At 55.3% G+C, this 21,210-nt stretch overlaps 2 protein-coding genes across 3 annotated transcripts in view; one reads left to right on the plus strand and one right to left on the minus strand.

The window, feature by feature from the left end:
• Positions 1 to 8,705, plus strand: part of PYGB (glycogen phosphorylase B) — a 59,838-nt gene extending 51,133 nt beyond the window's left edge. The window contains exons 16-20 of the mRNA XM_050745465.1: positions 1,068 to 1,209; positions 2,905 to 3,112; positions 4,624 to 4,758; positions 6,034 to 6,100; positions 7,101 to 8,705. Of these exons, the coding sequence (XP_050601422.1) occupies positions 1,068 to 1,209; positions 2,905 to 3,112; positions 4,624 to 4,758; positions 6,034 to 6,100; positions 7,101 to 7,253 (705 nt within the window). The 3' untranslated portion in view covers positions 7,254 to 8,705. The remainder of the gene's footprint in view (positions 1 to 1,067; positions 1,210 to 2,904; positions 3,113 to 4,623; positions 4,759 to 6,033; positions 6,101 to 7,100) is intronic.
• ABHD12 (abhydrolase domain containing 12, lysophospholipase) overlaps positions 5,210 to 21,210 on the minus strand; it is a 77,198-nt gene continuing 61,197 nt past the window's right edge. Inside the window, exons 7-13 of one of the 2 annotated variants that reach the window (XM_050745491.1) lie at positions 20,560 to 20,689; positions 19,578 to 19,615; positions 19,088 to 19,167; positions 17,934 to 18,016; positions 14,343 to 14,421; positions 12,944 to 13,071; positions 5,210 to 5,488 (exon numbers count right to left, since the gene is read on the minus strand). In XM_050745491.1, the coding sequence (XP_050601448.1) occupies positions 5,446 to 5,488; positions 12,944 to 13,071; positions 14,343 to 14,421; positions 17,934 to 18,016; positions 19,088 to 19,167; positions 19,578 to 19,615; positions 20,560 to 20,689 (581 nt within the window). In that variant the 3' untranslated portion in view covers positions 5,210 to 5,445. Of the gene's footprint in view, positions 5,489 to 10,900; positions 11,573 to 12,943; positions 13,072 to 14,342; positions 14,422 to 17,933; positions 18,017 to 19,087; positions 19,168 to 19,577; positions 19,616 to 20,559; positions 20,690 to 21,210 lie in introns of those variants that run through there. The other variant, XM_050745492.1, reaches the window with a different exon arrangement.

Genomic DNA, 21,210 nt, shown 5'->3' on the forward strand with positions numbered 1-21,210 from the left:
CGAGGTGGGTGGATTGCATGAGCCCAGGAGTTCCAGACCAGCCTGGGCAATGTGGTGAAACCCCATCTCTACAAAAAAATGCAAAAATTAGCTGGGTGTGGTGGTGCATGTCTGTAGTCCCAGTTACTTGGGAGGATGAGGTAGGAGGATCGATTGTCCTGGGTGATTGAGGCTACAGTGAGCTGTGATTGCACTGCTGCACTCCAGCCTGGACAACAGAGCCAGACCCTGTCTCAGCACAAAAAAAAAAAAAAAAAAAAAAAAGAAACATCTGAACCTAGAGAAAAGCAGGAAGAACTGTAGCAAAACCGTAAACCTATCCCTCAGACTAGCTGAAGCATTTCCCAGTAAACGGCAGACACTCTAGCTCTTCAGTCTTACGTACGTCAGCATTCCTCTTCATAAAATGCTGTTTTCCACCAGAACCACAATGGGGCTAGACTGAAACATCACCACACAGTAGCACCCACCATCCGTCACACCTAAAGCATTGGACAGGAGTCCTCCGTGTCGTGAAATGTTCACTTGGATACCTCATGGGTCCCTGGCCCAGTCGACTTTGTGAAGTGACAGATATTTCTAAAAGTTGGTCTGAGGGAGGGCCCAGTGAGTTCTCACCTTGGACTTGCCGTGGTGTCTCGGTTCTCTGTAGGTTTCCCCCACGGTCTGTCTGTTACAGACATCGGGTTGTCTGTCCGCCGTAGCCTGGCTCTTTCCGAATGTGTCCCTCTAGCGTGTCCCAGTATGTCCCTAGGGACAGTTCTCTGTTTCCTGACAGTCGGCAGCTCTAGAAATCCTGGTCTCTTTTACGTTGTGATTTCTGAAAACCTGACAACAACCAGAAAACCAGACTTGAGGCAGACACGTTTCTGGATGTGGTCTGAGCGCTCAGCAGAGGCTGAGGCCTTGGGGCCAGCGTGGCCTCCCCAGCTCCTCTACTGACTCTCCCGGCGGCAGGCTCCTGTGGCTCTGGCCTCACCCTCCTACAGACCCCAGGAACCAGGAGTGCCTCCGAGGGCCCGAACAACGCATTGATGCTAAAAACCTTCACCTTCACCCCTCTCCAGGCAGCGCCCGGTTACCACATGGCCAAGCTGATCATCAAGTTGGTCACGTCCATTGGCGACGTCGTCAATCATGACCCAGTTGTGGGTGACAGGTTGAAAGTGATCTTCCTGGAGAACTACCGCGTGTCCTTGGCTGAGAAAGGTAACTCTGGAAGCCTGTGTCAGACAGAAAACTCACCCCTGCCCAGGAACGGGCACTGTACTGGCCCCCAGGCCTTTCGTCCTCAGCCGGTTCAGCTCTGCCTGGACACCCAGGCCTCACCAGCCGGGCTGCAGGCGAGCAGGGAATGGCTTTGGGGAGTGCTCCCTGTGCAGTGTGGAGGACTCAGTGCGTCCCGGGGCACCTTGCACGTCACAGGCAGTATCATCCCCCATCTGGGCACCCTCACTGCCGTGCCTGCCTGGCCTGCCCTCTGTACCCTCCCTCCCCTGCCCTTTCCTCCTGCCCATCAGCCATGCCTTCTGCCCTGGGCCCCTCTGCTGGCAGGACATGCACCAGGCCAGTGGGGATGTGGGCCCACAGCTTCCCCCAACCCCGCTGCCCCTCCTCCGCCCACGTCGTTGCTCCTCACTGCCTGCCTGCTCTTGGGCCCACCACTGTTCTCAGGTGGCAGCACCTGCCTCATCTGTGCTTCCTGAGGGCAGCCTGGGCCAGTCCTGGGGAGACCCTGGCATGCGCTGCCACATGCCCTGGAGCCCATCGGTTCCCACCCCTATGGGCCCTTCTGGGCAGGAAAGTGATTTGCCCACCAGATGGTGAGAGATCTGAGCCTGGCCTTCTCGTGCTCCCCTCCTGCCGCCGAGGGCCAAGGGCCCCCCCTAGTTCAGGCCGCCTGGACTTCCCAGGCTGCCATGGTGTAGGTGAGAGGGCTGATCTACTGTTGCCCTGCAAGCTCAGTGGTGGAGGGGGGGGTCCCTGGGCACCGTCCCTGTGCCCTGGCTGCTGCCTTGGTGTCCATATCGCTCCCCCTCTTTAGTGGTGCCTGGCCAGCAAGGTCCCTTGAGGCACTCACGGGCCGGCTTGCCTCCGACTTGGCCAGGAACTCCAGTGGCGTGGCTCTTCCTTCCCTGCTCCTCTGACCGAAGCGTCTTCTCTCCCCCACGCTGCCTGAGGCTTCCCTCATGTGTCTTTGGGGCCAGCTGACTCCTGCTCATCTTTAGAGCAGGCCTTTGGGCGCCTGGTCTGGAGTCTGGTGCTGGCTTCAGGGCCCTGTTCTCCCCAGCACTGTTGCTGTGGCTGGGCTGCAGCCCGAGATGAGGGCGGAGAGCAGGTTGTATAGTCACTGTGTGCAGTCACAGCGTGCCTGGGAGCAGTGACCAGTCCCGAGGGACAGGCACAGAGAAAGCGCAGGGCTGTGGCATCTGGCAGCTGCTGGTGCCCACGAGGTCGCTGCCCCTCAGCCTTTCCAGCCCTCTGGCTCTATGCAATTCTACATTTCTCCTGAAAGGATCCAGGGAGCTGCTGGGGCTGATCAAGGTCGCAGGGATCTAGGGAGTGACGTCAGCGAGCCAGGACTGGCTCCTTGGCTAGGCCTGGTTTTGGGAAGGTTTTGGTGCAGAGATCCTTTGCCACCTGGGGGGGGCTCCTCAGGAGCCTCCATCTTGGACCCTCTGCCGCAAGGCTGCCCCAGTCATGAAGGGGAGCCCTGCAGAGGCGGGTAGCCGTGTCCAGCCTGGTCCCCTGTGGGAGCGGGAGCGGGAGCGGGAGCGGGGGCTGGAGCGCCGCCACCACATTGGTCCCTCCATGCCCCAGCCCTGGGTGGATGGGCCGGCTCGTCCTGCAGTGAGCCTTGTGGCTGAGGACATTGGGGTCCTGTTCCTGTGCTCCCCTCCACAGTGATCCCGGCCGCTGATCTGTCGCAGCAGATCTCCACTGCAGGCACCGAGGCCTCGGGCACAGGCAACATGAAGTTCATGCTCAATGGGGCCCTCACCATCGGCACCATGGACGGCGCCAACGTGGAGATGGCCGAGGAGGCTGGGGCCGAGAACCTCTTCATCTTCGGCCTGCGGGTGGAGGATGTTGAGGCCCTGGACCGGAAAGGGTGCGAGCCCCCTCCTGTGCCCCTGGGCACCTGGCAGCGTGAGGATGGAGAATGAAGGGTGTTGGGCTGGGGGTATTGGCTGGACCGGGCTCTTGGAGCCAGGCCACGGTGTGCCAGGGTCAGTGCCGCCCAAGGCTGTGTGCCTGCCTGCAGGGGTGACCATTCTCTCCAGGTGCACGGAGTGGACAGGGTCCGGGCTCTGGGCGAGGCCACGGGGATGCTGGGCTGCTGCTGTCTTGGCTCTGAGGCTGAATCCGTGGGGTCCAAACCAGGGGCTCCTCTTCCAGGAAAGGCCTTTTCCCCCTGGGGAAGGTCTCCTAGAGGGACGCCCCCTGGGGCACAGGCTGGACGCAGCCCCACACAAATGGGCTGGGGCTGGGCGGGATCTCCACTGCTGGGGCGCTCTGCCGGAGCACTCTGCTGTCTGGGGCTTGCCTGCTGTTAAGGTTCCCTAGTCTAATTGTAACTGTTACAAATAGTTTAAAAATAGTATTTTGGAAACATTTTAAATGTGCCCGCAGGGAGCGGGGGCAGCCGGGGATCCTGAAGACAGTACCCAGAGCTTCATCCACTTTCTCCCCGCGCCCCTCCGTTGGCTGCACTGAGCTCGGAGCACTGGTCCTCCTGCAGCCCACACTCCATTGCGACTCCACCAGGCTCTGTTACTGTCTTTCCCATCCCAGGATCCCATCAGGGCACTCAGCTGTGTGTGGCCATCAGGTCTCCCCAGTGCCATTTGGTCTGTGACAGATTCTCAGTCTTTCCTTGTTCTTCATGTCCTGGACGTTCATGAGGAATCCGGCACGGGCCTGATTCCAAGCGATAATTACAAATAAAAGGCAGTGTTGCCTGATTGTCTTGAAGTGCTGGGGAGCCCGTGAGGCCTCACGTGCAGTCAGGTGAAACCGCACATGCCATCTGAAGTCAGAGCTGCGCCTTACCGTCCCGAGCACACAGGCCTATGCACCCTTTCTGCACCCTCACACAGCTTCTCCCGCCTGGGCCCCGTCCTGGGATGTCCATGTCTGCCCATCCTTCCCTCACCCACTTAGCTCTGCCTTGTCCTGTCTGGTCTTGCTTGCGTTTTTCCTTTTCCATCTTTGAGGTCCCCACCAAGGGTGCTCCACTTCACTTCCTGCCACCCTGGCAGTCTGTTTTTCAAAAGCTCTGCCCAGGATTTCACAGTGAGCCAAGTTCTGAGTGGCCCTCTCCACTAGGAATGTGGCATGAGCCAGTATATCCTAGCAGATCTGCTAGTGATGACATTTCTTTAACAGTCAAAGGAGCAGATGGGATTGGCTTTAGGCTGACTTCACATCTCTGCTCGAGTGGGTCCCTGCTCAAGGGCCTCATAGCCACCCATGGCCACTGGCTGCTGCCCTGGACCATGCAGGCTTTGAGCTCCCAGGGCCATCCTGGGGCAGGGGCTGTGCCAGGCACCAACGTGGCTTGTCCCTCAAGGTGGCCTACCTGGGGTGCTGGCTGCTGACTCCTGGCCCATTGCCTCGCAGGTACAATGCCAGGGAGTACTACGACCGCCTGCCTGAGCTGAAGCAGGCTGTGGACCAGATCAGCAGTGGCTTTTTTTCTCCCAAGGAGCCAGACTGCTTCAAGGATGTCGTGAACATGCTGATGCACCATGACAGGTGGGACTGACTGCGCCCTGGTTGGCCGGCTGGGAGGGAGGGAGGGAGGGAGGGGTCCTCTTTGTGGGTTGGATATTGCACCTTGTTTGGAGAGCGAAACTCATGCTTTCAGGATGTCTCCACTGTGCCTATGAGACCTTACTGGGCAGAGCCTTAGACTCCAGCTGGGAGTTTGCAATGGCCTGTGGCAATGCCAGGGGGCCCTGAGCAGTGAGAGACAGCAGCAGAGTCCAGGCCCCAGGCCTTGTGGACCAATGTGCTGAGCAGGAGGGGGTGTCATCTGGTGGTTGGAAGTCCCAGGGGCAGCCATGTCCCAGCAGGCCAGTAGGGGGAGCATGGGCCCAGAACTCCCTGGGGTGGGGTAGGGGGCACACAAGGGCTGCGGAACCCAGACAGGTGTCAGTGCCAGTGATAGGCAGTGGTGAAAATGGATTTCACTTGCAACGATGAAACATTATAAAGTTAGTGTTTTATTTCGGTGAAGTTAGCACATGATATGGTTTATCTAGAGTTACAGACTTTGTAAGGTTTGCAGCACAGGGCAGTTCTTTACCCTGCTGGCAAAAGTTGAATCTGGCGAGGGCTGGGAATTCACCTGTCCTCCACTTTCAGCTGCCTTTGGGTTAGTTTTGTCTGCTGCTCTTTAATGACTGTGTCACCTATTGGCTTCAGTCACACCGGCTCTGATCACATGCTGGGATCTGGGCTGGAACCTGGGTCCTGCTGAGGTCTGTGATAAAGGAAGTGCTTTTAAAATTGTGAACTCTGCATTTCGTGAAGTGTGCTTCTGACTCGATAGTGAACAGAAATGCATTTGTAGAGTCATAAATCTGGCATTTTTGTTCAGCACATCAGGAACTGCAAGTCAGTATTTCCTGTGTAGGCAAATCCCAGTCAGACTTGAGATAAGACGGCAAATGGAGATGCCGTTGCCCAACAAGTGCCCCCTGCCCCGAGGAGATGCCATGGGCTCTCCACTGTCTGCCCAGGAGGCCTGTGGAAGATGCACTTTAAATGCCAGTTTATTTGAAGGAGTGTTGGGTTGAAATAAGGTTTTCCTGAAATACCGTCCCAGGACATAAGTCCTTCCTCACAGAGAAGCCCCGTGGCCAAATGGGCCCGGTGCAGCCTGGCTCTGACCAGGTGCATGGGCCCCTTCGCTCCAGGCAGGACCAGGTGGATGGTGCCTGGCCTCCTGCCCCGGGACTCTCCCCTCGGGACAGTGTGGGCAGGGCTCCCTGCTGCCCTGGCCCAGCCTCCTTTCTCCCATTCCAGGTTCAAGGTGTTTGCAGACTATGAAGCCTATGTGCAGTGCCAGGCACAGGTGGACCAGCTGTACCGGGTGAGGCTCCTGGGCCCAGAGGCTGGGGGAGCAGCTGGATGGGTCCGTGTAGACGTGTTGGGTCGGATTGTTTATTTCCCAAGCTGAGTAGGTTGTTGGCCGAGGCCAGAGGGGTTTGTGTTTCTGATTTGTCATCAGTCGGCTGTGGATGCCTTGAGGGAAGCTGTCACTGTCACTCCCTCCCTTGAAAAAACAGCTCCTAATGGCCAAGAAAAGAACGTGGGGCCTGGAAACTGAGTGCCAGGCAGGGCCCTGGGAGGGACCTTCTCTTCCCTTAGTCAGGGCTGGCCTCGAGGAAAGCCTGGCCTGGTGCAAGCTGCAGCTTGCGGCAGCTGTGAGGCTCCCTGGTGGAAGGAGAGTGCTTGGCCATGTCCGCTGGCACTGGATCTGCCTGGGCAGGTTTTTTTTTTTTTTTGGAGACAGAGTCTTGCTCTATCACCCAGGCTGGAGTGCAGTGGTGCGATCTCGGCTCACTGCAAACTCCGCCTCCAAGGTTCACGCCTTTCTCCTGCCTCAGCCTCCTGAGTAGCTGGGACTACAGGCGCCCGCCACCGCACCCGGCTAATTTTTTGTATTTTTTAGTAGAGATGGGGTTTCACCGTGTTAGCCAGGATGGTCTCGATCTCCTGACCTTGTGATCCGCCCGCCTCGCCCTCCAAAGTGCTGGGATTGCGTGAGCCACTGCACCCGGCCCCTGCCTGGGCAGTTCTTACCTGGTGCTATCCCTATCGTCATCTTGGGGGCCATGCCCTAGCAGGAATTTTCAAGGCTGGGACCTTCTCTCCAGCTCCTTGCTTCCTGTATCTAGGTATGTGGTAGCTTTCCTGGTCCGTGGGGTCCCCTTTTCAATAAACAATTGATTGTAATGTCCTCCTCTTCCAGTGGACAGCCCCAAGGCTCAGAGCTCATTTGGAAACAGTCCTAAAGTTCTGGAATCCCATGCTCTTAGCAGCCCCTAGCCCTGTGACGCCAGAGACTAATTTCATCTTCTTCCCTGCAGAACCCCAAGGGGTGGACCAAGAAGGTCATCAGGAATATCGCCTGCTCGGGCAAGTTCTCCAGTGACCGGACTATCACGGAGTATGCGCGGGAGATCTGGGGCGTGGAGCCCTCCGACCTGCAGATCCCGCCCCCCAACATTCCCCGGGACTAGGCGCACCCTGCCTTGGCGGGACCAGCGGGCTTTTGTTTTCTTGCTGACTTTGCACCTCCTTTTTTCCCCAAGCACTTTGCCAGCCGCTGGTGGTCCCTGCTTTTCTGAGTACCATGTTTCCAGGAGGGGCCGTGGAGGTCAGGGTGGTTTTGAGAGAGCAGGGCAAAGGAGGAATGTGCTAGAAGTGCTCCTGGTTTCTTGTAAAGGAAGCCAGAGTTGACAGTACAAAGGGGAGGTTTGTACAGAGTTGACAGTACCAGAGTGGGAGGCAGGTGAAGTCGCCTGCTGGGCTCCCCTAGAACTTTGCACGCATCTTGCTATGTATTAGCTGATGTCTTTAGTGTTGAGCCTCTGGATTCTGGGGTCTGGGCCAGTGACTGTAGTGAAGCCTGGGGATGTATTACTGCAGCATCTGGGCTGCCAGCCACAGGGAAGGGCCAAGCCCCATGTAGCCCCAGTCACCCTGCCCGGCTCTGCCTCCTGGCCATGCTGGGAGGGGTTGGATCCTCCAGGTATTGCCTTCACAGCCCCCTGCCCTCTGTCCTGGCTCTGCACCTGGTATATGGGTCATGGACCCAGATGGGGCTTTCCCTTTGTAGCCATCCTGGGCATTGTGTGGGTGCTTGGAACTCGGGATGACCGAGGGGTACATTGGAGTGGGTGCTTGTGTCTGCTGTCTCAGAGGTCTTGGTCAAGATGAAGTTGGCTGATGCAGCTTAGCTTGGTTTTGCTTATTCAAAAGAGAAAATAACTACACATGGAAATGAAACTAGTCTTGTTTTAGCAACTGAAAATTGTACTTGGTCACTTTTGTGCTTGGGGAGGCCCATTTTCTGCCTGGCTGGGGGCAGGTCTGTGCCCTCCCTCTGCCTCCCGCTGTGTCCTAATGTGCATTTCCTGTTGTACACACAAGAGCCAGGCTCCATTCTCCCTCCCTTTCCACCAGTGCCACAGCCTCGTCTGGAAGAAGGACCAGTGGTCCCAGAAGAACCCGTTTCTGCTCTGCGTAGACAGCAGGCCTGGCACTGGGAAGTGGGGGTGAGCCCTTCACAGCTTTGCCCCTCCCCAAGGCTGCCAGCCTGCCTCCCATGCCCAAGTGAGAGAGCAGGGACAGGCTACTGTCCTTCCCTGTGGAACTGCTGAGAAATCTAGCACCTTGCATGCTGGATCTGGGCTGCAGGGAGGCTCTTTTTCACCCTGGCCTCCAGTGCCCACCAGGAGGATCTGCATGCGGTGCACAGCCCACCAGAGCACTACAGCCTTTTATTGAGTGGGGCAAGTGCTGGGCCGTGGTCGTGCCCTGATAGCATCTGTCCCAGGCAGTGGCTGTGTGGAGGAGGCCATACTCCCTGAGCTGGTCACTGGGGCCACCACCCTGACCACCACTGTGCCCCTCATTGTTACTGACTTGTGAGATAAACTGATTAAACCTTTGTGGCTGTGGTTGGCTGATGTGGGGTCTGTGTTTCACCAACTGCAGGTGGTATTGTGAGGCTGTGGGAAGCAGAGAACACAGGCCTGAGGCCCAGGGTGGTGCCAGTGCAGTGATGAGACCTGCAAGTGGGCTGCAGGTCCCCCCTCTGAAACTAGAGCTGGGCCTGAATTATACCCCATCATTCTGGGATTGAGGGCAGAAAAGTTTGCATCTCCACAAGGTGTGGGACCTGGGGCCATGTGTACCTGAACAGCTAGCTTTTTTTTTTTTTTTTTTTTGAGACGGAGTCTCACGCTGTTGCCCAGGCTGGAGTGCAGTGGCGCGATCTCGGCTCACTGCAACCTCCACCTCCTGGGTTCAAGCAATTCTCCTGCCTCAGCCTCCTGAGTAGCTGGGATTTCAGGCACCCACCACCACACCTGGCTGATTTTTTGTATTTTTAGTTTCGCCATGTTTGCCAGGCTGGTCTCAAACTCCTGACCTTAGGTGATCCACCCACCTCAGCCTCCCGAAGTGCTGGGATTACAGTTGTGAACCACTGTTCCTGGCCAAGCTAGCTATTTTCTTAAAATCCTATCAAATCCAGCCATTACTAAACATGCTATCTGGGGATAAGAAACACTGGCCTTTCTGGTGTGACTTGTGCTGGTCCCTTTGCACCTGCAGCTTTTGTCTCCCACTCCTGGCCCTGGGGACCAAAACATCCCCCCTCAATTGTATAGTTGCAGATGAAGAAATCGGGAGAAACGAGCCTAGGGCTCAGTGCTACCCTGAAGACCCAAAAACTGGGATGCCGGAGTGCCGTGGGTGTCCTTGGCCTGAGACCTGCTTGTGCAGGGCTTGGTGCTGCCAGGTTGTCCTTGTCCCCACACCCACCATGCACCTGGGTGGGTGGCACCAAGATGGTGCCCTGGGAGTCTGCCTCCCCAGGTCTGTGGGGTTCTCTCCCAGGGATTAGTTGCTTGGACAACGGAGCTCAGCAGCCCTGGGTAGGGCACTTGGATGTAATGAGCTGACAGGTGATGATGGCGGAGCAGCTGCCACACAGTGCACCCATCTCACTCTGATCTGCATCTGTCAGTTTTGCAAAAAACACTAGTAGCTTGGCTGAGTGCAATGGCTCATGCCTGTAATCCTAGCACTTTGACAGACCAAGGCAGGAGGATTGCTCAGGAGTTCGAGACCAGCCTGGGCAACATGGCAAAACCCCATCTTTACAAAACATACAAGAATTAGCTGGGCATGGTGGCATGTGCCTGTAGTCCCACCTACTTGGGAGGCTGAGGTGGGAGAACTGCTTGAGCCCAGGAGGTGGAAGTTGCTGTGAGCTATGATTGTGCCACTGCACTCCAGCCTGCGCAACACAGTGAGACTGTCTCAAAAAACAACACCCACTAGGAGCTTGTATTTTTAGTTTATATCTTGCCTCAGTCCCCCAGCCAAGGATCCAAAGTAGCTTACATGGACAAAAAAATGAGGAAAAGATGAAGGCTAGCCCAGGTAGAGCAGGTCGCCTCTGCTTCGTGGTCAGGAGCCACAATACGGGACAAGGCCAGGAGAGCAGCCTCGGGCTCTATGCTGGAGTCCACCTGCGTCCTAAAGGGGCTGCCTGGCTCCCCTAGGGGTTCCTATAGCCTCGCAGAGACAGTCTGGGACGCCACGTGGGTTCCCGGCTCAGATGGCTGTGCAGGGAGATCCCAACCCAGGGGCACGTGGTGTCTGCGGGGCCATGGGTGGGCAGAACAGAAATGACATCCTAATTAGAGACGGGGAGCAGGGACATACCCTGGCCAGGAAGGGGGCCAGCGTTTTCATGACTGACCTCCGGAGGAATGTCTACTCAGCTGCTCCCCTGTGTAGGAAAAGTGTTCTCTGGATTTGAGAGCCACTGTAGGTAGCTCAGGGTACCCCAGCGAAGAGGGAGTGCAACCGCAAGGACCTCTGGGCTCCCTGCCAGCCCACAGCTGCTGATGCTCGGCCTGCAACTTGGAGAAAGGGGGGTGGGCAGGTGAACAAAACTTCCTACTCCTGACAAATTTCTGAGCTGCTGGAAATGGAAATTTCATAGCCTGACGCTGAGTCATGGAGTGGCTCCAAAGCGGCTAGAGGCTGAGCTCTGAGCCTGGCTGGGGCTGTGGGCGGCTCTGGGGCTTTGAGAGTGTGCGGGGCAGCAGGCAACATTGACCCTTCTCGCGCTGCAGAGACACAAAAGGACCACCACCACAATTTTATTCTTAAATAAAGCTCAGTCTAAGGCCAGGTTAGGCGTACAGGTGGGTGAAAGGGGAGGAAGTGCAGATCCTGGGCACCTCCACTGTGGGTGAGTGGGCCAGCCCAGAGGAGGCAGGGCAGCCGACGAAGGCAAGCAGGTACACAGGGCAAGAGGGGACGATGGAACCACTGGAGTCATTCTGCGTGTGCTGGGAAGGGGCAGAAAGAACCTGGACCCCACGTTCTTTGTGGGTGGTGTCGGAAAGCTCAGCATGGTCCTGAGCCCTAAGAGTCCCCTGCCCGGCCTCCCCTTGCCCAGCTCAGTGCAGCATCAACCAGGCAGTGATGGCTGCCTGCTGTCAATAAATCTCCCAACAAGATCTCAGGTTGCGTAGCGGCAAGGAGAGCCACGTGCCTGCCACCCACGCTTTCTACACACAGCCACGCTCAGGCCTCTGGGCACTGCAGGCCTGCAGGGTCCTCCCCACCTGGCATCTGAGTCCTCTCCTGGTGCAAGTTGGGCTCCTGAGCATTGCAGGTGCTGGCCCCCCGGGGCTCCAGGATGCTAGGCTGCTGACTGGAGGAAAATGGGAGGAGGGCAGAGGTCTTCATGCTTCCTTCCCCCAGCCAGGCTCAGTGCTGGTGCTCAGGCTCCGACTTCCCCAGGAATTCCCTAGACCACAGGACAATCAGGAGCCAATCATTTGAGCTCAGATTTGAGCAAAGATCCTTCTCCACAGTCCTCACATTGCCATCTAAGGAAGCAGAGGCTGTGCAGAGAGGAGGCAGCCAAGAGCCCTGTGAGGACTCGCTGTAGCCCAGAGCAGCATTCAGTGAGTTAGGCAGGGCACAAGCAGCACGGTGCCAAAGCCCAACACACAGGCACGGACACAAGGCCTCTGATTCTTGACCCTCAACTTCAGAGCTATTCTCTGGTCTAAATTTTCTATAATCTTCCTTTTATAAGGGGGAAAATTATAACCACAAAGCAAACCCATACTCTTTGAGCCCACTGTCCCCTCAGCAACCCAGGTCCCTGTGCCCAGGAATGGCAAACCGCTAAAGGGACACAGCTTTGCCTCTGGCACTTCCAAAGGCGGCTGGAGAAAAGCAGAAGTTTGCAGTAGAATTACCCGTAGGATATACAGCACCGGGAGGCAATTCAGGCCACCAATTTCAGTCCCCTTCTGGGAGAAACTGGCACCTTGACCTACTTTTTGGAGCCGACTGGCACGACACAACAAAAAACCCTATCACCATTAGCAGCAGCCCCTCCATGGATCCAGTGCTCAGGATCGAAGTACCACATGCCCTCTTGGGCTCGGAAGCCTTGTCCCATGCACAGGGAGGGTTAGCATCTTGCCCAAGGCCACACCAGCCAGGCGGTGGGGTGGAGCCTGTGTCCTCTGACGGGCAGGTAGGCGAGTCTGGGCAGCAACCTGCATAGGGCCCAGGGCAGTACAGAGAAGGCTGGGGGTTGGTCCGTTCCACACGCTGCCCTTGTCACTACTGTCAAGGCCTCACCCTCAGGCTTGGGCTCTTCACTCAGGCCCAGGTAGGTACTCATGGCTCTCTGGGCTGGCGCCCATGTCCTGCCAGTGCAGGGCAGTCCAGGAGCACAGCGTCCCCTCAAGAAGCAGCTGGGGACCAACAGGCTTTTGAGGAGCTGGCCCAGGGGCAGCATGTACATCTGAGAGGTGTGTGGAAGAGATCCGAGGTCTGCGAGCATCTGGGGTGTCTGTGTCTGTGTGCTCTCAAATGTGTGGCCACCTGTGAGCGTGTGTGCCCCTCTGTGTGGGTCTGTACATCCTGTACAACAGGGAGGCGGCTTACCCTGCATGATCATGGGAACAGTCCTGGAGGGGGAGAGAGGCACTCTCTCACACCCCTCTGCCAAGGAAATGGAAGGTTCCCAAATCACTGTGACTCTTGGCCCCACTGAGGCCCCCCCGCGAGCAACTTCAGCAGCTGCCACCGGTTGCATGCTTAGATGTGAGCCACTGCTGCCCAGACGAAGCGCCTGGGTGGGAAGAGAATGTCTCACCTCAGTATCCGTGGCAGCTCAGGGCTCTTGTAAATGTATTTGTGCCTGTAGCCAAGGTCTGAATGAAAGGGCACAAACTGAACTTTGAAGTCTCGGAAGCTTCGAGCTGGTGCGGCGATGCTATAGAGCTGGGGAGAGAAAGGGGTCAGAGACTGAGGCAGTGGCCTGGCATGGGGGTCCCAGCCTGAGGAACATCAGCTTGGCAGCCTCCCCTTCAATAGAAACCAGTCCAGAGTCCCACATACACTGCTTGTTGCCACAGCCAGTCACAACCAGGAGGCCCAGGGGTGGGCTGGCAGGAGCCAGGCCCCAGGCTTGGCTCCTTGGCACACACACCACTCAAGATACTGTCCTCACACCTTCCAGACTGCCCTTCCTCTGGGGAGTGGCTAGGTGGATGGGCCAGACCAGGTGCCTGGGAGGCTCTGATGGCAGGGATGGCACAGTCTTCAGGAGCTGGGACAAAGGGTATGTGCCTCAGGCTTAGCTAAGATGGGCTTGATATGCCCATCTCAGCCCCCTCCCTCCCATGTCGGCAAGCGTGGGTGGGCCTGAGCTATACGCTGCTGGGCGGCTCTGCATCCTGCCCCTACCCTGTATGGCTCTGTCATCTGTGTGCCTTATGGAGCCTCACTGCATGGGGGCTGTCAGAGCAAGAAGTGCTCCCAGCCCTGGGCTGAATCCATGGACCAGGCCTGCACGCACCCAACTAGTTTACCCTGCCCTGCCATTACCAAGACCCAGGCTGCGTTCTCTTACCCTACTCTGAGCCACAAATCCAATCCAACTTGCTGACAGTCAAAGCAAATTCAGCAAAAGCAAACACTGAGGCCCCACAGACAACATGGTCTGGTTCTGACATCAGTGCAATTCCAAAGGCAAGGAAACAGGCTATAAGTTTCTGTATGAATTTTGACTGACCCCTGCAATGGGCTTGGGAGATCCTCATCAAGGGGTTCTTTGCCTTCAGCCCATAACTGATGAGCCCTTCCAGCCAAGTGCCAGGTTGGCCTGGGCTCTGATAACACAGGCAGCCTGCCCTGAGAACCCCCGTGTGAGGACTGGGAACTGCCTGGGCTCTGATAACACAGGCAGCCTGCCCTGAGAACCCCTGTGTGAGGACTGGGAACTATCTGCTTATTTTTCATAGTTCTTCTTGGAGACAGCATCAGTGGGCCTCTGCCCAACCTTGACACCAGACCTCCCATGTCCTTCCGAAGCAGCCTGGAGGTGACACAGGGAGGATGAGGTGGCCTCCTGAGCCTGACGTGGCTGGTGCACGGCCCATGATGCAGCATGCAGGGGCTGCCTTCCCATCTGCCCACTCCCAGCCTGGCTCACCCACACTGGCTGAGTGTGCAAGATGCCAGCTACACCAGAGGCAGAGGCCAGGACCCACCTTTCTGCCAAGCTGGAAGGGCACCACCGGGTCGTCCTCAGCGTGCAGGATGAGTAGGGGACAGGAGATGTGCTTCACACTGTGGGAAGGAAAAGGGGCTAGGCCAAGACCAGGGAAAGGACAGAGTTGCCCAGACCCTCTGTCCGTGGCAGGGATCTGGGTTCAGGGTGTGTTTCACGGAACCGTCCGATTTCTGCTGGATTTCTTTTTACTAGACAACCGAAAGTTAACTCTTCATTGTCTCTATGAACATCTATTCCAGCTAGATGACAGGTGTCAATCACAGCTATATAACTGGCCCCGGGAATGTCTTCTGAAAATTGAAAATGATTATTTTTCCACCAGATATATTCTTTAAAAGTCACAAAACAATATTTTTAAGCTGAATAATTCAGGTGGGCCAAGAAACTTAGTGTAAATGAATGTTACTAGGAATCTGCTGGTAAAAAAAGTCAATGTCCTCTAATTTACCTTTGTGTAAGTGACATTTATGGTCACTCCAACTCTGAACATTTAGAAGTGATTTAGGATTTTCAGTAGGTTTGATAGATCCAAATCCTTCAGCAAACCACATAATAGAAGCATGGGCTACCAGGACCGGCGGAGCCTGGGCTGTCCTGTGTGGCCCTCACTAAGGTGGCACCTGACCCAAGTCTCCTTTATCCCCAACAGGGCTGTGGGCTCCGTGAGGGCAGCGCTGGCGTGCTCCTGGCACCTGGAGCAGGACCTGGTTGGGAGCCCCCCCTCTGTCTCTGCTGGCAGGAGGCACACACTCTTGCTTCCCAGTAAGGCTTTTCTGATGTGCGAAAATGATGAGGCTCTGGTCAGAGCCTCCCTCTGACCAGAGGCTGTGAAGGAAGCGGCAGTACTTGGGATTTCCTGGAACACGGCCCACCTGAGCTCAGGAAAGCCCCTCCTGCCCTCAGAGCGTGCCCCTGACTTCCAGTGAGCTGAGGGTGGGGGTCTCACCCAGGGTCAAACTTGCTTTGTTTTATTTTTTTTGAGACAAGTCTTGCTTTTTCGCCAGGCTGGATGGAGTGCAGTGGTGCAATCTCAGCTCACTGCAACCTCTGCCTCCTGCTTCGGCCTCCCGAGTAGCTGGGACTACAGGCGTGCAACACCAGGCCCGGCTAATTGTTTTGTATTTTAGTAGAGACAGGGATTCACCATATTGGCCGGGATGGTCTCAAACTCCTGACCTCGTGATCTGCCTGCCTCAGCCTCCCAAAATGTTGGGATTACCGTGGTGAGCCACCACACCCAGCTGAAACCTTGTTTTTTAAGAAGGAATCCAGTTCATTCAGATAATTCTTTTTCTTTTCTTTTCTTTTTTTTTTTTTTTGAGACGGAGTTTAGCTCTTGTTGCCCAGGCTGGAGTGCAATGGCATGATCTTGGCTCACAGCAACCTCTGCCTCCCGGGTTCGAGCGATTCTCCTGCCTCAGCCTCCCAAGTAGCCGAGATTACAGGCATGCGCCACCACGCCCAACTAATTTTGTATTTTCAGTTGAGGTGGGGTTCACCATGTTAGGGTGATCTCGAACTGCTGACCTCAGGTGATCCACCCGTGTCAGCCTCTCAAAGTGCTGGGATTATAGGCGTGAGCCACCACGCCCCCCGGATAATTCTTTTTCAAGTTCCAGAACAGTAATATTTACAAACAAGCACGGTTTGTTGCTTAATATATTTGCTCAACTTTTAATTTGTTCTATTTTTATTTTTAGAACCAAAACATACTTGAGGGGAAAAAATACTCCACTTTTTTTTCATATTCTGTTTCAAATTAAATTAAATATTTATAGGGTGTTTTACTTTCCCTCTTTTTTTTTGAGACAGAGTCTCGCTCTGTGGCCCAGGCTGAAGTGCAGTGGCGCCATCTCGGCTCACTGCAAACTCTGGCCTTCCAGGTTCAAGTGATTCTCCTGCCTCAGCCTCCTGATTAGCTGGGACTACAGGCGCAAGACACCACACCCGGCTAATTTTTGTATTTTTAGTAGAGACAGGGTTTCACTGTGTTAGCCAGGATGGTCTCACCACCCACCTCAGCGTCCCAAAGTGCTGGAATTACAGGCGTGAGCCACCGCGCCCAGCCTACTTTCCCTCTTTTTTAAAGAAATCAAAATCCATGATATAAAAATGTCACAAAGACAATGTCAATGCAATCTGAAAAAGGTTTAAAAAAAGAACCCTTAATTAGAATAGTTAACTTCTGGTTTATCTAATATATTTTTAACAATAAACTTTGTAATATTTTTCTATAACCAAACACAAATCAAATGGCTGAGGCAAAGTCATTTTCTGAGTAAGTTAGTATCAGTCGGGCACAGTGGCTCATGCCTGTAATCCCAGCACTTTGGGAGGCCAAGGCGGGGAGATCACCTGAGATCAGGAGTTCGAGATCAGCCTGGCCAACATGGTGAAACCCTGTCTCTACAAAAATACAAAAAATTAGTGGGGCATGATGGTGGGTGCCTGTAATCCCAGCTACTCGGGAGGGAGAATCACTTGAATCTGGGAGGCAGAGATTGCAGTGAGCCGAGATCACGCCATTGCACTACAGTCTGGGTGACACAGCAAGACTCTGTCAAGAAAGAAAAGAAAGAAAAGGAAGGAAGGAAGGAAGGAAAGGAAGGGATGGAAGGAAGGAAGGGAGGGAGGGAGGGAAGAAGAGAGGGAGAGGGAGCGGGAGAGAAAGAGGGAAAGAAAAGAAAGAAAGACCAACCAGTTAATATCACTGTTTTAATATGTGTTTTGGCTGTCACAAACCATTTTGAAATAAAACAACTATATGGGGCTGGGCGCGGTGGCTCACACCTGTAATCCCAGCACTGTGGGAGGCCGAGACGGGTGGATCACCAGGTCAGGAGATCGAGACCGTCCTGGCAAACACCATGAAACCCTGTCTCTACTAAAAATACAAAAAAAAAATTAGCCGGGCGTGGTGGTGGGTGCCTGTAGTCCCAGTTTCTCGGGAGGCTGAGGCAGGAGAATGGCGTGAACCTGGGAGGCGGCAGAGCTTGCAGTGAGCGGATTGCGCCACTGCACTCCAGCCTGGGCGACAGAGTGAGACTCTGTCTCAAAAACAAACAAAAAAAACCTATATGGACAAAAACTATATATTATTTTAATACTGCTTTACTTCTGTGATCTTTTCAGATTTCTTATTTCTTTCTCTGTCAGCCAGGCTGGAGTACAGTGGTGCAATCACGGTTCTCTGCAGCCTTGACCTCCCCAGACTCAGGTGATCCTCCTAACTCAGCCTCCCATGTAGCTGGGACCACAGGTACACGACGCCACCATACCTGGCCAATTTTTGGATTTTTTGTAGAGACAGGGTCCTGTTATTTTGCCCAGGCTGGTCTCAAACTCCTAGGCTCAAGCAATCTGCCTTCCTCAGCTTCCCAAAGTGCTGGGATTACAGGTGTGAACCACGGTCCCTGGCAGGCTTTCCCTTTTTAAACCTGTTTGCTAGAGAACGACCCTAAATACTCTGAATTCCATCCTATTTGATTACTGTGACTAAAGAGGCTCATCCAGGGGTTCTCAGAGTTTTTCTAAATAGGAAAATTAGTTCCTATCCCATAGTACTCACTTTTCGTCATTTGCAAATTTAATTCCACTGCTTGTAATAGGATCAAGGAAGAACCAGTCAAACCCAGGGAAGTATCGATATATCTGGAGACAAGATGGAAACCATTTTCAGAAGCGTTGGTTAAGATATCCAGGCAAAGATCAAGGGTGCAGACAGTTTAAGTTCAGGAATCTACAAGGCATTGCCCATAACTACCCTATCTAAAGGAGCAGGGGTGACATTGCCAAGGGGCCACCAGAGCTGTGCCCTGGCACCTTCTGCCCTGGCCGTGTCCTGGCTTTGCTGCTAGGGACAGAAGAATCACCTGCCAGGCCCCACAGACTGGCATGGCAGGGGCTGCCCTGCAAATGGTGTTCCCGCACCTCCCAGCCAGGCCGGAATCCAGCCCAGAAACCAGTCTTCCCACAGACACCAGGGCTGCCACCCCTGAGAAAATGGGGTCTATGGACAGTTTCCTCACACAATTTAAGAAAAGCAGCACCAAAAAGTAAGATAAGATAAAAGGCTCTTCTGGTCGGTAACAGAACAGCACGAGGCCAGGATGGGCTGACACAGGCCCAAGAATCCATGGCCAGTGGGGAGCACGGAGATCACAAACCAGAGTGAGAAGGAGGGGAAAATAACTGGCTAGGTTTTAAGAAAAGGTCCAAGGTTCCATTCCCAGCTGGGGAGGGCACAGGTTGGGTGGGGCCTGGCTTACCCAGAATTCCCACTGGGGTTCACCCAGGCCTTTCCCCAAGATAAACTGGGAGGCCAGGCTCCCTGGTCCACAGAGTTCAGCCCCCCAAGCACTGTCCTCATACACAGAGAGGGGGGGCACCCCCAGCTCCACTCCTGAGTGGGAAGGCAGGGCTGTCAATACAACGCAGTCAATGACACCACGTGGACCCGGCCTCTACTGGGTCTCGCTGCCCTCACATGACCCAACTATGGCCTGTCATTTCACCTGGCTGCAGGTTATAAACTTCTCAGGCAGTTCTGTGGCCAAAACTAGTATTAATTTTTAATGAAATCTGTATTCATTAGCATATTTAAGTAATTTTTAATAATCATAACCTATCCTATTAGTTATTTCTATAATTATCTTAATAATGAGTTATTTCTATAATTATCTTAATAATGAGAAGTCAATTTTTAATAAAATATGTACTTGCCACTGAAAATGGATGGCTCTTAGCTTCTTCACGGATATTAGTGAACGGAGATTCCAATATAAGGGCATCTGGAGGCGTCTCTAGATAAACAAACAGGGAACTGAGAGGTGGGCAGGAAGCCAGCGACATACACGTGGCCTGTGGGGCTCTGAGGGGCCCCCAGAAAGCACAGGGAGACCACAGTGCCTCCCCCTAGGCATCCACCTTGGCAGGCCTCAGATAGCTCCAGGGGTGCCCGCGGCGGGCCGGAGATGGCTCTGGTCACTCCTAAAAAGCAGACTTGCTGATGCGGCCTCTCTGGGGCCAGGCCTGTGTGAGGCTCCCCAGCTCCTCAGGTGTATCATGGGAAGGGCGGCCTGGTCAGCCCCAGGCCCCCCAGAATGCCCAGCTCGTGCTGCTCCGTGAGGATGCTGAGCACTTGCAGCAGGGCCGGGACTGGGGAGCACCCTGAATGCTCACGGCCACGGATGGGGCCCAACAAGGCACTCACCTCGCTCACAGAGACGCCGCACCAGATTTGTTGCCACACTAGGAAAAAAGAAGAACAGCGTAGTTGAGTTATGATAAAATTGTCTGAGATGATACGGGCCTTATGCTGGAAAGTGCTCAGAGGAGCCACGGGGTCTGTGAAGCTACTGGAGTTGGAGGACAGAGTGGGGGAAATGGAGATCCCTCTAGCACTGGGGGTGACCTGACTGCCCTACCACAGCTGACCCCTACAATGAGGGTTGTACCCACAGCCAGTCTCCTTGTCCCCAAGGTGTGTCCTGCTGCCTCTCACTGCCCATGCCTTCCCATTGGCAGGGCTGCCCGTCGGCTGGGGGTGGCCAGCATCTGCCTGCACCTCTCCTGGAGTCCACCACACCCAGGGCCTCTCGCCATCCCAGGACCACACCTGGCGGACCATGCAGACGGCCAAAAGGATGGCCAGTGCCCCCCAACCCACTCCTCTCCTGGACGCTTCCCAGCCTGCAAGAGGCCATTCAGGCACTGGGAGAAAGGGCTGCCCCGAAGGGAAAGGCAGCAGAAAGGGAATGGCAGTGAAAGTCTGGAGACTGGGGCTGAGAGCAACGGTTCCCGCAGAGACTGTGGACAGCAGAGATGACTCCGGCTGCCCACAAAGGGCGTGTGGAAGTACCTCCTGTCCTGGCCTATGTGAGAAGCAAACCACCCACTGTGCCCTCCCCCAGCTCTGAAGACGCTTCTTCCTCAGGGCCAAGTCCCCCTGCGGAGACGCCTCGACCTCCACGGCCTATGCCTGTCCTGAACCACTTTCTGGACAAGGAGCTCAAATCCTTTGGAGTATCTTTGGAATTTCCCCTCCTGCCTCTGCCACGGGGACGGGAGCAAGGCTGGTTGGGACTAATGGTGCCACAGGGTTTTCAGGGATGGCGGGCTCTCTAGATCCAGGCATGGGAGTCACCAGGAATACTGGCTCCCCCTAAAGGCTGCCTCCTGCTGGGGTCCCTTACCCAGTGCCCAGAGAGTGGCCCCAGATGTACACAGGGTTGTCACCACTTCTTGCTTTGATCCAGTCAAAAACGTGGAGTGCGTCATAGGTCATGCCCCGCTCAGATGGCGTTCCCACCGAGTCACCCCAACCTGGGAGGGAGAAATGGCAGGATGGGGAGGTCAAAGGCAGTTCACAAAACCTGGACAAACATACCTCCCCAGGGGAGCCCAGGGTCAGGAGGGGACAGGGAGGGGCCCGCTCAGCCCGCCCTTCCAGAGTCCACAGACCCACTCAGGCCACTGGGCAGAGCAAGCAGTGGAGAGAACGGGCACAGCCCCACATCCCCACCAGCCCCGGGGAAGGCAGCCCAGCAGCAACTCTGCCCTGTCCCTGCTGACTGTACAAACCAGACGTCCCCTCACAGGGTCACTAAGTTGGTGAATTGCAAATTTGAATGGCAACTAACAGCAAGCTGAGTCAACAGATCACAGAGCTTCAGAGCTGGCACCGGCATCCTCACGCCAGGGCTGCGGCTTGCCTCACCCTCTTGCGCAGGGGGGTGAGCTCACCCTCTCCCTCTCTGTTTCTTAACAGACAGGCTAGTGAGGTCTGAGGCAGTGGAAGCCTTTGCCACCACCATCCTCAGCTCTACACTTCTCCCCGCTCCCCC

This window comes from Macaca thibetana, chromosome 10 (assembly GCF_024542745.1).
Source record: "Macaca thibetana thibetana isolate TM-01 chromosome 10, ASM2454274v1, whole genome shotgun sequence".
In the NCBI taxonomy this organism is placed as follows: Eukaryota; Metazoa; Chordata; class Mammalia; order Primates; family Cercopithecidae; genus Macaca; species Macaca thibetana.